Here is a 13,428-nt window from a genome sequence, read left to right on the forward strand (position 1 = left end):
ATGCTAACAGTCGCTCGCTGTTATCAGAGAGAAGAGCTTGTGTCTTGGCTTTATTCCTGGTTATCTCAGAATATTTCAAATGTAATCAAATCCCGAAAAGTTATTCGATGAGACAGTTTGAAAGGCTGCTCAGATATGCTGCTTTCAGGCCTTTTAAACACTGGGGGGGGGAGGGGGGGTGTGGGGGGGGGGGGGGGGGGGGGGGGGGGGGGGCGGGGGGGGAACCAAAGGGTGAAACGTGCTGCAACGTGAATGACCAGCAGCCGACACAAACCCACACTCGGATCATGTCAGTGCCTCAATCAGTCATTTGTTAGTTTTCAGTGTCGTAAAGCTAACTGATCTGGTGCAAGGTAAATGGGGGCGAAGGATGAAGCTTGTTCACACTGCCGGTTCAAATATATCAGTTTAAGTTTTCTGTCCTCAGTTCTACGGAGCTCCTGACCTGTACGAAGTCCATGCTGAAATACTTGAACATCGTCTTCACAGCCCTCTTTACACTGGAATGCATCCTTAAGATTATTGCCTTCGGTCCACTGGTGAGACCATATGCTGACGCTTTGGCTCCGCGAACACCAGACAAGTATTCGCCGTTGTATTGTGTTTCTGTTTACACACATGGGGGGTGGAGGAGGGTGGGGGGGGGGGGGGGGGGGGGGTTTTCTCGGTGGGGGGGGGGGGGGAGACTCGTGCATCAAGCTGCTCCCTCCTGTGATGCCGTGCTCAGTGTCATTACAGTGTTGTCCTTGTGAATTCAGAAACAAGATTTTCTAAATCGGTGGTCTAATGGATAGTTTTGGAGGGTTGCGTTCCTGTGTGTGCAAAAGCACATGAAAGGTGGATAGTCCACAAAACGACTAAAAATAAAAGGTGTAAAGTTTAAACTGATAAAAAAAAACAAAGAGGGTATGCGCAAAGAGAATAAATCTTCCCCCAACGTGGGGCTGTCTGGCTCGCAGTGGGCCATTTCATCTCTCACTCCGTTCCATTTACGAGGCCCATTTGTTAAATAGCTTTTCTCACACACCACTTGCCTCCACCTGTTTAGCTGTTAAGCCCAGACGGATGGCCTCGCATCTGCCGGTGTAAACACTCGGCTGCTGCATCTCCTCAGACTGCAGCCTCTGCCCCCAGTAGCAGCTTGATCGACCGGTCTGAGGGGAACCAGGCTGCAGCAGCGGCTCAGCATTTGTGCGTGTGTTGTATATGCACATATAGATGTGTGTGCCCGAGGGGGGTATGTCTAGATATCTTTAGCTTTTGTTGTATTTATTGTTTCTTTGTTTCTTAAATCTTTTGTGAATCTTTTGTACACCTCTCTAACTTGGTCATATCCACATAACTTTACAATTTAACCAAATACACAGACATTAGATATTTGCCATTTTAAAGTTCCAGCCCAATTTGCAATTTAATCAAAATCTTAATACTTAAAAAAATAGGGGGATTGTGAATAAAGGCTGGGGACCATGATTAGTTGATTAATCAAAAATAATCTAAAACAGAAGTTTCAGAGTGAGAAGTGAGCCTTTCCAGGGGGCCTCCAATCAGTTTCAGGGGATGCTAAGTGAATATATCACATTAGTTAAAAGAATATCACATAGAATGTGTGTGAGTCAGAAACTAATAAATGCCTGAGGACAAACCTTTTGGATGTATTCAGTTTAGTCTGAAGTCATGTCAAACTGTATGATTAGGAGAAGGGGGGCCTTTTACCAAGCTTTGCCTGAGGGTTGGCCCACACTCTCAAATCATAACAAAACAGTACGAGCAGCCTGAGTTTGAACAGTTGTCCCACTCAGTTTCCTTTTATACTGTATAGTAACAATAAATAATCACAACACCCAGATGTACACCAAAGACGCTGAACATGTCAACGGCTTGAATGAACTCTCCCTTTGAATGTGCAGCCTGATCTCTCTCTGTCGGCTCTGTTGCTTAGAATTACCTGAAAGCCGCCTGGAACGTGTTCGACTTCGTGACCGTGCTCGGAAGCATCACAGACATCTTGGTCACAGAGATTAAGGTAAGCGCCGCGGTGATCATGGTGTGTGCCATTCCTGCTGGCGGAGCGTCGACGTATGTCAATAACCAGCTTCACTCTCGGCTCTCTTGACGCACACTGCTATTTGAAATTTATTGGACAATCCCGAAAAACGTGATGCCCTCAACGTTGTGTCAGTTTGTCCCTGTGGTATTAAAAACAGCGTCAAATACTGATATAAGTCCGAGGTATTGTGGCAGTATCGTGAGAACAATACTTTGCACATTTGTAGTAGGATTCAGTGGAAGGGCAGCACGATGGGATTTAGTCTCGTCCAGGGAATCGCTGTAGTAAAAGTTTACTCATGCAGGAAATGCAATTTACATCTGGTTTGCGAGTAATGATTATTCTCATTATCTGACCGCAAACTTTTTGGATTGAGGAATTATTTGGTCTATCAAATGTCAGAAAATAGTTTAAAAAGAATAATGCCCATTACTAGTTGTTAGAACACAAGCTGACAGCTTCAGATTACTAGTTTTGAATATATTCAATTAACTAATGAAGTAAAAACAGAGAAAAGCAGCATATCGCCACGAAAGACCAATAATTGAAATTGTTGTTGACTAATTGGCTGAACAATTAACAGACTTACAATTAACAGATTAATAATTAACAGACTAACAGTTAACAGATTAACAATTAACAGATTAACAATTAACAATTAACAGATTAACAATTAACAGATTTACAATTAACAGATTAACAATTAACAGACTAACAGTTAACAGATTAACAATTAACAGGACTAACAGTTAACAGATTAACAATTAACAGATTTACAATTAACAGATTAACAATTAACAGACTAACAATTAACAGATTAACAATTAACAGACTAACAATTAACAGATTAACAATTAACAGACTAACAATTAACAGATTTACAATTCACAGACTAACAATTAACAGACTAAATATTAACAGAGTAACAATTACTCAGACTAACAATTAAGATCAGGCCAATAGTTTCAGCACTGGTGTACGTGTTGTATTATTTTTGGTACAATCCAACCCAGAGAGAAAGAATGTGACCGTGGAGAAGGCGAACTGAGGCAGAGCACCGTTGCTTTCTGTGTGGCAAAGTCAGTCTCTTCTTTGTGCGACTTTCTTTTCATGTGATCATTATTCTTCTCTTCTCTTTCCCTCCCTGCGTTTTTCGTTTCTTTCTCTCTCTTGCTGTTCCCATCGTCTGCGTTGTCTCTCCTGGCGCCTGTGCCCTCACTCTGCCCCCTCTGTCACATCTGACACCTCTAGACGGTAAGTGGCTTTTCTTGTTGGCCGCAGATATTGTCAATTCCCCCGTCAGTGTGTGTTGTTCTCTCCCAAAGTCTTGGTTTAAATTGCTTGCCTACTGAACCCATCAGTGTGATGTAACAGAAGAACAACTATTAAGCTGTTGTGCGCCACAATCATCTTTACATTACATTACATTACATGTCATTTAGCTGACGCTTTTATCCAAAGCGACTTACAATAAGTGCATTAAACCATGAGTCCAAACTCAGAACAACAAGAATCAATCTGAAAGGGTTTCAGTTGCATGAGATCGGCATTAAATATGTACACTGCAAAAAGTCATTATATTTAATGCACCGATGATGTTTCTGTGGTTTGCATCAGAATCTTGTGAGAAGACGAGATCAGTGTGCTTGTGTAACAAATGACTTGTTTAACAACTGGGTTACATTATCTCACCATCCTGGCATTTTTGTGCTCGTTAAACACTTTTTTAGACCCTATACAATCTGAATCGGGTTTCGACTGGCACGTTTTGCATTGCAAGTGTTTCACCCTTCAACTTGAGTCAAACATGTAAGGGAAAGGGAATGGAAACACCCTGATGAGGATCCAGCCCTTGTTGTCGGTGCTGCTTGGACTTAAGGGAACCAATGAGAGTCCAGTGTGTTTTTTTTTTTTTACCATCTTGTTCATTTGCATAATCTCTCTGTTCAATCCACTTTGATTTGTGATGCAGAAAGTCAATTTAAAGGAGCAGGATTTAGGGGATTCACTGTCGGAAATATATATAATATTCATAACTCTCCACCATTAGTGTATAATCGACTGAAACTAAAAATAGTTTGAATAGCCCTTCCTATCTACGAAGGGAGCGGGTCCTTTTTACAAAGTCCTCCATGTTTCACCGCCATGTTTCTACAGTAGCCCAGAACAGCTCCGGATTTTACGTTACCTGAAGCCCACCACAGTTTGTACTGTCGGGGGTGTATTCGCCGCTAAATGCCCCTAAATGCAACACACTGGTCCTTTTTAAAGGGAGCCTGTGTCACTTTAGTGGCTCCTGTGCAATTAACAGGAGCACAAGCGGACGAAAGTCATCAGAGAATTGTAACAGATACAGTATGTCACGTCCACAGCAACATTGGAAATAGGGCCATGAAAACAAGCTGGTACAATAGGGCCGTAGCAGGAAAACCTTGAGCCAGGGTGTGTTTCCTTGCTGATGAAAAATATCTGTAAAAACGACCTAAGTGTCAGTTTTTCTAACATAGCATGACTTTAAACCCTATGATCCTGTGTTTATTCTCAAAGCTCACAGTCTCTGTTTCTCTCCCCCAGGACAAGATGATCAACCTGAGTTTCCTCAGGCTGTTCAGAGCGGCTCGTCTCATCAAGCTGCTGCGGCAGGGCTACACAATCCGCATCCTGCTGTGGACCTTTGTCCAGTCCTTCAAGGTGAGCCATTGCACACGGATGGCCTCATCACGCACACAGTATGTGGCATGTTCCAAAACCAAACAAGGGTTTTACAGCCAGCGATGGGAAATAATCCCGATGTGTATTGTTTCAATAGATTTTAGTGTTGTGACGGTCAATTAGATCGATTCATGGTTGAATAAAAGAATGTCACACAAAATACAGACAGTGGAAGAAAGGGCGAACTAAACAGCTCTCAGCAGAAAACAGTTCTGAATTTCCTCCGGTGCCGGTTTGCTCTCTAAATCCCCTGGGACAAGTTGAGTTAAATGCGGAGCGCCGGGCTGCGGCCGAGGGAATATATAGCTGGTTTAATGTCAGTGGTGAGAGCTTTTAAGCCCAATGAAAACGGACAGTAGCTGCAGAGTGTTAAAAGGTGGCTATTTAATTACAACAAATGTTCGCCTCCTCCTCGCTGCGATATAAATAGCTGGTTAAAAGAATCGACCCCGCAGCTCAGGTTGACTGCTCGGATTCTTAAATAAGCCTGTACAATCTTACAAGGGCCCTAGTCCTCTGTGGTGAATCGGATTTATGAGTGTGTGTGTGTGTGTGTGTGTGAACATAGACAGACGGAGAGATCAAAAGGGTGAGTGTGTGTTTGTGCTCTGAAGTCTTTAACCTGTGGTTTATGTGCTGGTTTCAGGCCCTGCCGTATGTCTGCCTGCTCATTGCCATGCTGTTCTTCATCTATGCCATCATCGGAATGCAGGTGAGTTGTGACAATGCCAGCTGGGCAAAGGGGAGTCAGACTGTAATGATTCAGTGATGGATGCCTCCTAGAAAGTCCTTACACAGACGTGATACCCCTTCTCAGGTGTCTTTACCTTTAGACACCTTTTATTATTATTATTATCATCATGTCACGTTACGTCAGCTATCAGTCACGTACGTTACAAACAAATATTAACAAAAGAAAATGTATTTCCTGAACCTAACCAGGTAACTTTGTTTTGCCTTAACATAACCAACTAGTTTGTTGTCATTTGCAAATTACTTAATTATGTTGTTTCGGTATGTTTGTTGGTCAGGTATAATATGACAGGCTATGAGTTTAAATATCAGCCGTGTCCACAAACTGAGACCATCTCTCCTGGAGACAGCTAGAGGAGGACGATACAAGTCACTGCTGTCGGAGTTCTCCTGGGCCCTGCAGGAAGGACATGCCGAGGGGCAAATGCATATTTAAACAGAGACCTCTGGGTTGTTTACTAGACCCACACTGGGACATCACATGTTGTGGCAGTTATCCACTCAGTTGATGATGATGATCTGCTTTATCTGGGATGTTTGGGTTTGCTTTGGTCAGATTTGACTGACAGTATCCAAACAGTCCACCAGCCATCATCAAATTCTGATTGAAAAATTACTTAATCCTGATTGGTGCACCCAAGTAAGTGTCATTGTGTTTTCCAACTGAGGCCCGCCCACTTCAAATACGTGAGGGGAAAAAAATGCAATACAGAAATCTGTCCTGTAAAATAATACAAACGGTGTTCATGTTGAGTCCTGTCACTGATTGAGAAGATGAGGGTTCAGGGCTCGGGTCTAGTCTCTGTGCTGCAGTAGTTCATTACAGCAGTAGAGCGGGGCGTTCATTTTAGGGTTTACATTTAACAAACACGACCTGCTCTCCTGCTGCCTCAGGTCTTTGGAAACATCAAGCTGAACGAGGAGACGGCAATAAATCACCACAACAACTTCCAGACGTTTTTCCAGGCCTTGACTCTTCTCTTCAGGTAATCCCTGATCCATTTTTCCGAAAGGTTTTGGTGGCACAAATAATCCTGTTCAAATTGATATTGACTGTGTGTGTGTGTGTGCGTGTGTGTGTGTGTTTCAGGAGTGCGACAGGCGAGGCGTGGCATGAGATCATGTTAGCTTGTCTCAGTAACCGGCCGTGTGATAGCCTCTCAGGAACCACAGGGAAGGAGTGTGGGAGTGACTTTGCCTACTTCTACTTTGTCTCCTTCATCTTCCTCTGCTCCTTCCTGGTCAGTGTGAAGGACAGCAGAGCTCGTACTGAGTGTTGCCATTGATATAAATCATACTGAGTGTTGCATGTATTCAAAGATCTCTTTCAAGTAACAAACAGTCCCATTGCAAATGTTATTTTTATATTTCCACCTTGTATTATTGATTGATTAAAATACTCAATAATACATTTAGATTAAACCCCAACAACAAAGAAAAACAGTGAGCCCTAATTTTTACCCATGCAGTTGAAAAGGTGGGGAGTTAACCTCAAAGTACAGAGTTTACTAAATAGTCAGCAGTAACAGAATATCAGTTATGGTTTGCAGCTTTTGGGCTAAAAACATGTCAAATCCCCAAGATGTTCCTTTAACTATAAACTTGATTTCTTTACGTAGTGTAGAAATCACAGGTGTGGACTCAAGTTCCATAACTTGGATTCGGGTCCGACTCGAGTCACAAGTTTGAACTTGCCTGTCTTGACTTGACTTGATACTTGTCTCTGGACTTGACGTTCATTTATTTGACATGTTCTCTAGATGTTGAACCTGTTTGTTGCTGTCATTATGGACAACTTTGAGTACCTGACGAGAGACGCCTCCATCCTGGGACCTCATCACCTGGACGAATACATCCGCGTGTGGGCAGAGTACGACCCTGCAGCCTGGTAAGTGCTTCTGCTGATCTCTGACCTGCGCAGCCTCAGCATAGTCCCTATTTTCAGCCAGTGTCAGTGTTACAGAGGGGAGGTGTCCTAGGAAACGGGGAACTCTAAGCTCTCAGTTCCAGCAGGAATTGGAGGAATCCCATTTTAGCGGCGGCGGGTGAATGACATTAAGCCTGAGCCCCGATCTGACTGAGGCTGGAGACGAGCCCCCCGTCGGCCGGAGTGATGCATGTAAATCCAGCGTTCCGCTTGGCGTCCGCTCAGCTCTCTTTGCCTCTAAGCCGGCGGGCTCCAAATCTCCCCCGTCTGTCACTGCAGTGTGAACAGAAAGTATTTCTATCCCTCCAGCGGGGGACTACAGGTTGATGTCAGCGCCCTCTCTGCCCCTTACACTGACGGTGTGAAACTCGAATGAAGCACAATACTCGTTCTGCGTGAGACAGTGTGAGGAGTAATCCGTCTCAGATTATGTAAGGTTTATTAAGTTTTAACGAAGGCTTCACGGGAGCCTTGTCAGTGAGTCAGGACTCCATGAAAGGTGTGAGATGTGAAATATGAAATTGCCATCTCCTGACAGACATTACGGAGGAGGAATTATTATTTACTCCTTTGAATATGAATTAGCTGCTCTCAGAGATGCGTCTACAGTCGCTGATCTTCGACTGCTTTAGCTCATTTTTATGTCAGGTTGAAGCAACGAGTATATTTAGGGCTTTTTTTCCACTTTTCTTTTTACATATTTCTGGAAAAGGAGCATATCCGTTTAAACTGATTCTACAATTTTCTGCCCCTTAGTTTACAGTAAACACATGATCGTAGCCATTTTGTATTTCTGGGAATGTGTGGGTTTTATAGTCGGGGAGTTCACATTTCACAACTAGAAACGTACAGATAAGTTCACTTCACAGTGAACTAAAATAATTATAAATTATAAAAGGATTCTCGAACAGAAATGTATTCCTGAAAGTGTGCAGTGGGCTTTCAAACAACATTTAGACCTTTACATTGGGGAAAGAACGAAATCTATTTCTAAAACCCACTCCAAAACTCAATATTTCTAATTTCCCTAAAGGTAAGTGATGAGCAAATAAAAGTAATGAAAAATTAAAAGAAAATGTGATTATAACTTTTTTTTCTTAGAATTTAGAAAATTGCATCTTTCAATAGTCAAAATAAAAAGAAAAAAATAGTCTTCTGTATTTTTTATGCTTCTGCTCCTCCCTGACGCTAACAAGTCACACATTATCTACATGTAATGAATTAACCTGTGACCTAAACGTGTATTATCTTTTACAGCGGGAGGATATGCTATCAGGATATGTACAAATTGTTGCTTTTTATCTCGCCTCCCCTGGGCCTGGGGAAGAAGTGCCCTAACAGGGTGGCTTATAAGGTTTGCACTCCCACACAGTCCTTTTGTCTTCAAAGGGACCGTGGTGGCTTCGGACTGTGAATGTCTGTGCCCCCAGAATGACCCGACCACACATGCATACAAACATGCATCGACTCTCCACTAACCAGCCGGCAGGTAACCATGGCGAGTGCAGGAAACAATGCCGCGAGTCAGGCTCAAAACAAAAGGCATCAAATGCGATGCCTAAGACGCTTCCCTGCTTCTAAACACGGGAGTGATAGAAGAGTGGGAAGTGAAGAGAGAGCATTGTGTGCTTTGTTTCCACTTACCGACGGTTACCGCTGGTGTCTGTGAGCATGCAGAAACAGAGTGCATCTTAAAGGAATACTCCGCTGAAAATCTATCATTAGATCCTGAAGTAGTAGACCTGAAAGGTAGCTCTGAAAAGTTTGTAGCTGCTTCTTTGACAAAGGCAATCGCTGTCGTCAGATTGATTCATAATGGATTCCAGTGACTGCGAAAAAGAAAGGAAAAAGCTCGAGAGAAAACATCAACAGAAAGTTTTCAAACCACCCCTGCAGCATAATCCACTTCTCCCCTGTTGATCCATATGTTTCGGTATCTGTAACGTCCTTTCTGAATTGTGTAAATTGCCTCAACTGATGATCAGCTGGTGCAGAGGACTGCAAATTTGTAAATGGAAAAAAATAAATCGTGGGGCGAGAAGTCTGAAAGAAGTGAGAGTACCAGACATCTGCAGCAGGCGCCTCATCTCTAACTGAGGCTAGCGACTCAAGGCCAAATTAGCATAACCACCAAATCTCTGCCGACGCCGTCAGCCCTTGGGTTGCATTGTGGGTAATGAAGGAGTAGGATAAAAGACGGTATTACTTCCTGTTCACTGTTCAGCTGCATCAATCACTTTCTTCTTCTGTCAATCAAGATGGTTGTCCAGATGGTGTACACACCAAACAAGTGATCACATGAGAGCATTAATGTCTTTCTATTGTATTCTACAATACAAGTCTTAAAATGTTGATAATACAGAGCAGTTTGTGAACTTTTAGAAAATAATTATTTTGTATGGGCAAAAGGTATATTAGAGCTCAAGTGACCTGCACACCCACCTCAAAAACACACAAAATGTTGAGAAAAACAAATGACTTAATGCAAAAATACTCATTTGTGTTTCTCTTTTAAAATAATATATTATAATATGTTGAATAATCGCTTTGCTGGTTGGGAGAAACCAAAAAAGAGCTATTTTGCCTGTGAATAGCTCTGCCACTGTGCTGCGTGGAGTGTTTTTACTGTCGTAATCTGATGCAAACGTTGTTGGAACGTAGCTCGACTGGGTCGCCATTGGAGTCCATTGTACAAACTTTTCAGAGCCTTAGGAGGGTGAATGTTTGATACTCAAAAGATTTTTGATGTATCAAGTCTTCATCATAAAATGCACTCTTGTTCCCAAATGCCTTCACCATCCATCCAGCATCTCTGCACAGGGACACCTCTGGAGCATCCTCACTCCCTCCCTCACGCCTCCTCCTGGAATCCACTCCTGAATCCTTTGATCCAACCAGGATGGCATTCCAGACCATGATATCCTGGAAATCGAATTAACAAGGATTTCTGTGTTTTCCTCTTCCCTTCCCCCATCCCGTTCTCTCTTTTGGATTTTGACACTTTCTGTTTTTTCATGGACCCCTTAAAATCCCAACCCCCCCTCCACCCCCCGGGGACTCTTCATTCCTCCCTTCATGGCCGTCCACCATCTTTTCCCTGCCGGGAAGCGGCCGCATGACTTACCGCGATATGTACGAGATGCTTCGCGACATGTCCCCTCCGCTAGGTTTGGGGAAGAAATGCCCTCATCGAGTCGCCTATAAGGTAGTATCCCTCCTCTCGCCTCCATCCCCCTCCCTCTTGCAGCCACTGCTGGTTCCTCTGCTTCCACCTGTCAAACATCTTCCGGCCTCTGTCAGTGTGTCACGGTCGGCATCTTCTGGCCTGCTGTCGTGTTGTCCTTTCTATTCATCTGTGAAGCTCTGTGTGTTGCTCTGTGAGGGCTTTGTTTGTACATTCCATCTACCAGGAAGGGCAAAAAAGTGTCTCGCCACGAAGCCTTTCCCCAGTCAGCCTCTCGTAGCTCGTAGGTTTGGTGTCACGCCGCTCTCCGCAAACAGCTAATAATAATCCTTCTGGACTCCAGCTTCCCTGCATCAAGTGACAGACAGGACAAAGGTGGCGACTATCTGGAGAGGAAAGTGTAGCAGCTAGAGAGACAGATATATTTGATTTCAGGAGTCGGTAGAGAATTAGCCACATTTATGATGTCAGGCGTGTACGTTAATCTGCGCTTGTATGCAAATCTCCTGTTATCAAGCACCAGGTTGCATCTCAAAAGGTTTGTTTTTTTGTGTTCGCACAGATGTCTACAGTCCGCCTGAAATGATCAAATATTTGGCCGGGGCAAAACCAATGTTCCCATAGAGTGTGCCAGACCGAAACTCGAGTTGAGAGTAAATATTGACGTAGATTTCTAACGTGGAATAGCACTTCAACTCCAAATGAAAGTCTCTCTTTGTGTCCCAAAGAAATGGATTGCAACAGCCGTACCAGGAACTCAGTAACATGTAAAAACGTGCTCACATATTTCAGTGAAATTAAATGATGGGTTTTGGCAAAAGAACCAAAGATTTAGTTTGGTATCTCACCTGGACTCAGATGCTTATCAGAATAAATGAGGGATTTCTCGACGCTGTGAGACGGGACATTTAGGAACACTTCCACCGTCTTCCTCATCAGCTCCTGCGCTGACTTAAATGAAGGGAAATTAATCCCATGGTTATTATATGCACCACGTTTGCGCCAGTCAAAGTCAACAATCCTCAAGTACAACCAGCGCAGCCGCTCACCTCTTAGAATGGAGACTTGGTGGGAACGGTTTCAGTGCACGCACAGCTGTCTACATACATCACAGTTAAAACAGCCCTGCCCTTGCCCCAGTTATAATGTCTGGGTCTGACATGGTCACATATCCAAATATAAACTCCTGTTTTGTGATCGGCAGAGGGAGAAGAGAGAGAGGTCCCCCCCCCCCCCCACCCCCCTCTGTTGATCGCGCTCCTTGTTAACCTCCCTCCCCAATGACAAGAGCTCCCCCTGATAGTCACTGTTGTCCTCGTTACGTTTCGTTTCCAGTCTCATGTTCTGCCTCCGAGCTTCATCCTCTGTTTTGGGATGATCTTTCCTCACCCTCTCCAGGGATCTGTTCCCTCTTCTCCTTCATCCTAACAGTGTGTGTGTGTGTGTGTGTGTGTGTGTGTGTGTGTGTGTGTGTGTGTGTGTGTGTGTGTGTGTGTGTGTGTGTGTGTGTGTGTGTATGCGTGGACAAGCCTGCATCCTATATGTATTTGATGATATGCGTTTCTTTATTTTTCTGATGCTTGTGGTCTGCCGCTGCCACTCTCTGTTTCTGGGAAAAAGATGCAAGACTTTACATGCGTAGATGCTTTCCAGCTAAGGCGCACGCTCTCCTCCCCTTCCTCCCCCACTCCACTCCCCTCACCTCCCATCTCCCCATCCCTTGATCTGTATTGTTGCTCAGTACATACACTTTTTCCTTGAAGGGAAGGGAACCCATCAGCTGCACTTTTAATTTTTTTCACAAAATGTGTCTGATGGTTTTTGCTTTCGCCTTTCAGTTCTTAATTTATTTTGATGAGAAGGGCACATGTTCACCCCCCCACCCCTTCCCCCACCCCCCCACCCTCCCTCCCACACCCGCCAGCCTCACTGTCAATGTGCTGTACTAACTCAAGCATGCATGTGTGTGTACCAATTAATTAATTGCAGCATTGATCCAGAAGCCATGCATGGTGTGGATTGATGCTGAATATTTTCTTCTTATTGTTTTCTTTTTACAATGAATGCCTGGTGCATTTCAATTTTATACGATAGAAAATACCGATCATAATAATGTAATAATAATTGAGCCTCTTTGCTGCCTAGAATTTTCTACTGATAATTACTAGATTGTAATACTTAGCGGCACGCTGTAATGTAGAGCTGCCATCAACTGTTTTAATTCTGATTAACCAGTTCATCACTTAGTCTATAAAATGTCAGAAGTGGTCATCGTCAGTGTGTAATCCACAATAGATGGCGCTCGCCCTCAGTTTAGAGAAACAGACAGGAGTACCAGCACAGGAGCAGAGCAATAACAACTCCCCTGTTCTGCAAGGTCAAATTACAATTGTTGTCAAAGCAGTCTGGTGGCTTTTAAGGGAGCGTAGATGCCGGCTTCAGTTCCTGTCGGAAAGGGCTGTCTGACAGCTTGCTGAAGCCGTAAAAGTACCCCTAATATCGCGTACGTTTAAACCGATTTGGTCTTTTTTTCAGGTGGTTAAAATTCTTTATGCCTTCCAACAGCAGCACATTGCTTTGCTCCCTTGCTGGTACTCATGTTCTCCAACCCGAGGCGCGCCTACCGCCATCTACTGTCGATAATCCACTGACTATGACCTCTTCAAAAAACAATCAGAACCATCCCTCTAAGGTTGTTTTGTCCGACCAACAGTCCAAACCCAATATGAGCCTTCAGCAGTCTGAGTTAGCAAAAATAAAGTAGGGAGCCTTCACAGCGTTTTCTTACAGCGCACACAACAA

At 43.8% G+C, this 13,428-nt stretch overlaps 1 protein-coding gene across 1 annotated transcript in view; it reads left to right on the top strand.

The window, feature by feature from the left end:
- cacna1bb (calcium channel, voltage-dependent, N type, alpha 1B subunit, b) overlaps positions 1-13,428 on the top strand; it is a 135,663-nt gene that overhangs the window by 104,362 nt on the left and 17,873 nt on the right. Inside the window, 9 exon segments of the mRNA XM_034546505.1 lie at positions 428-457; positions 459-539; positions 1,943-2,026; positions 4,625-4,741; positions 5,409-5,474; positions 6,410-6,501; positions 6,606-6,756; positions 7,276-7,403; positions 10,551-10,647. Of these exon segments, the coding sequence (XP_034402396.1) occupies positions 428-457; positions 459-539; positions 1,943-2,026; positions 4,625-4,741; positions 5,409-5,474; positions 6,410-6,501; positions 6,606-6,756; positions 7,276-7,403; positions 10,551-10,647 (846 nt within the window).

Source organism: Cyclopterus lumpus, chromosome 12, assembly GCF_009769545.1.
Source record: "Cyclopterus lumpus isolate fCycLum1 chromosome 12, fCycLum1.pri, whole genome shotgun sequence".
NCBI classification, from domain to species: domain Eukaryota; kingdom Metazoa; phylum Chordata; class Actinopteri; order Perciformes; family Cyclopteridae; genus Cyclopterus; species Cyclopterus lumpus.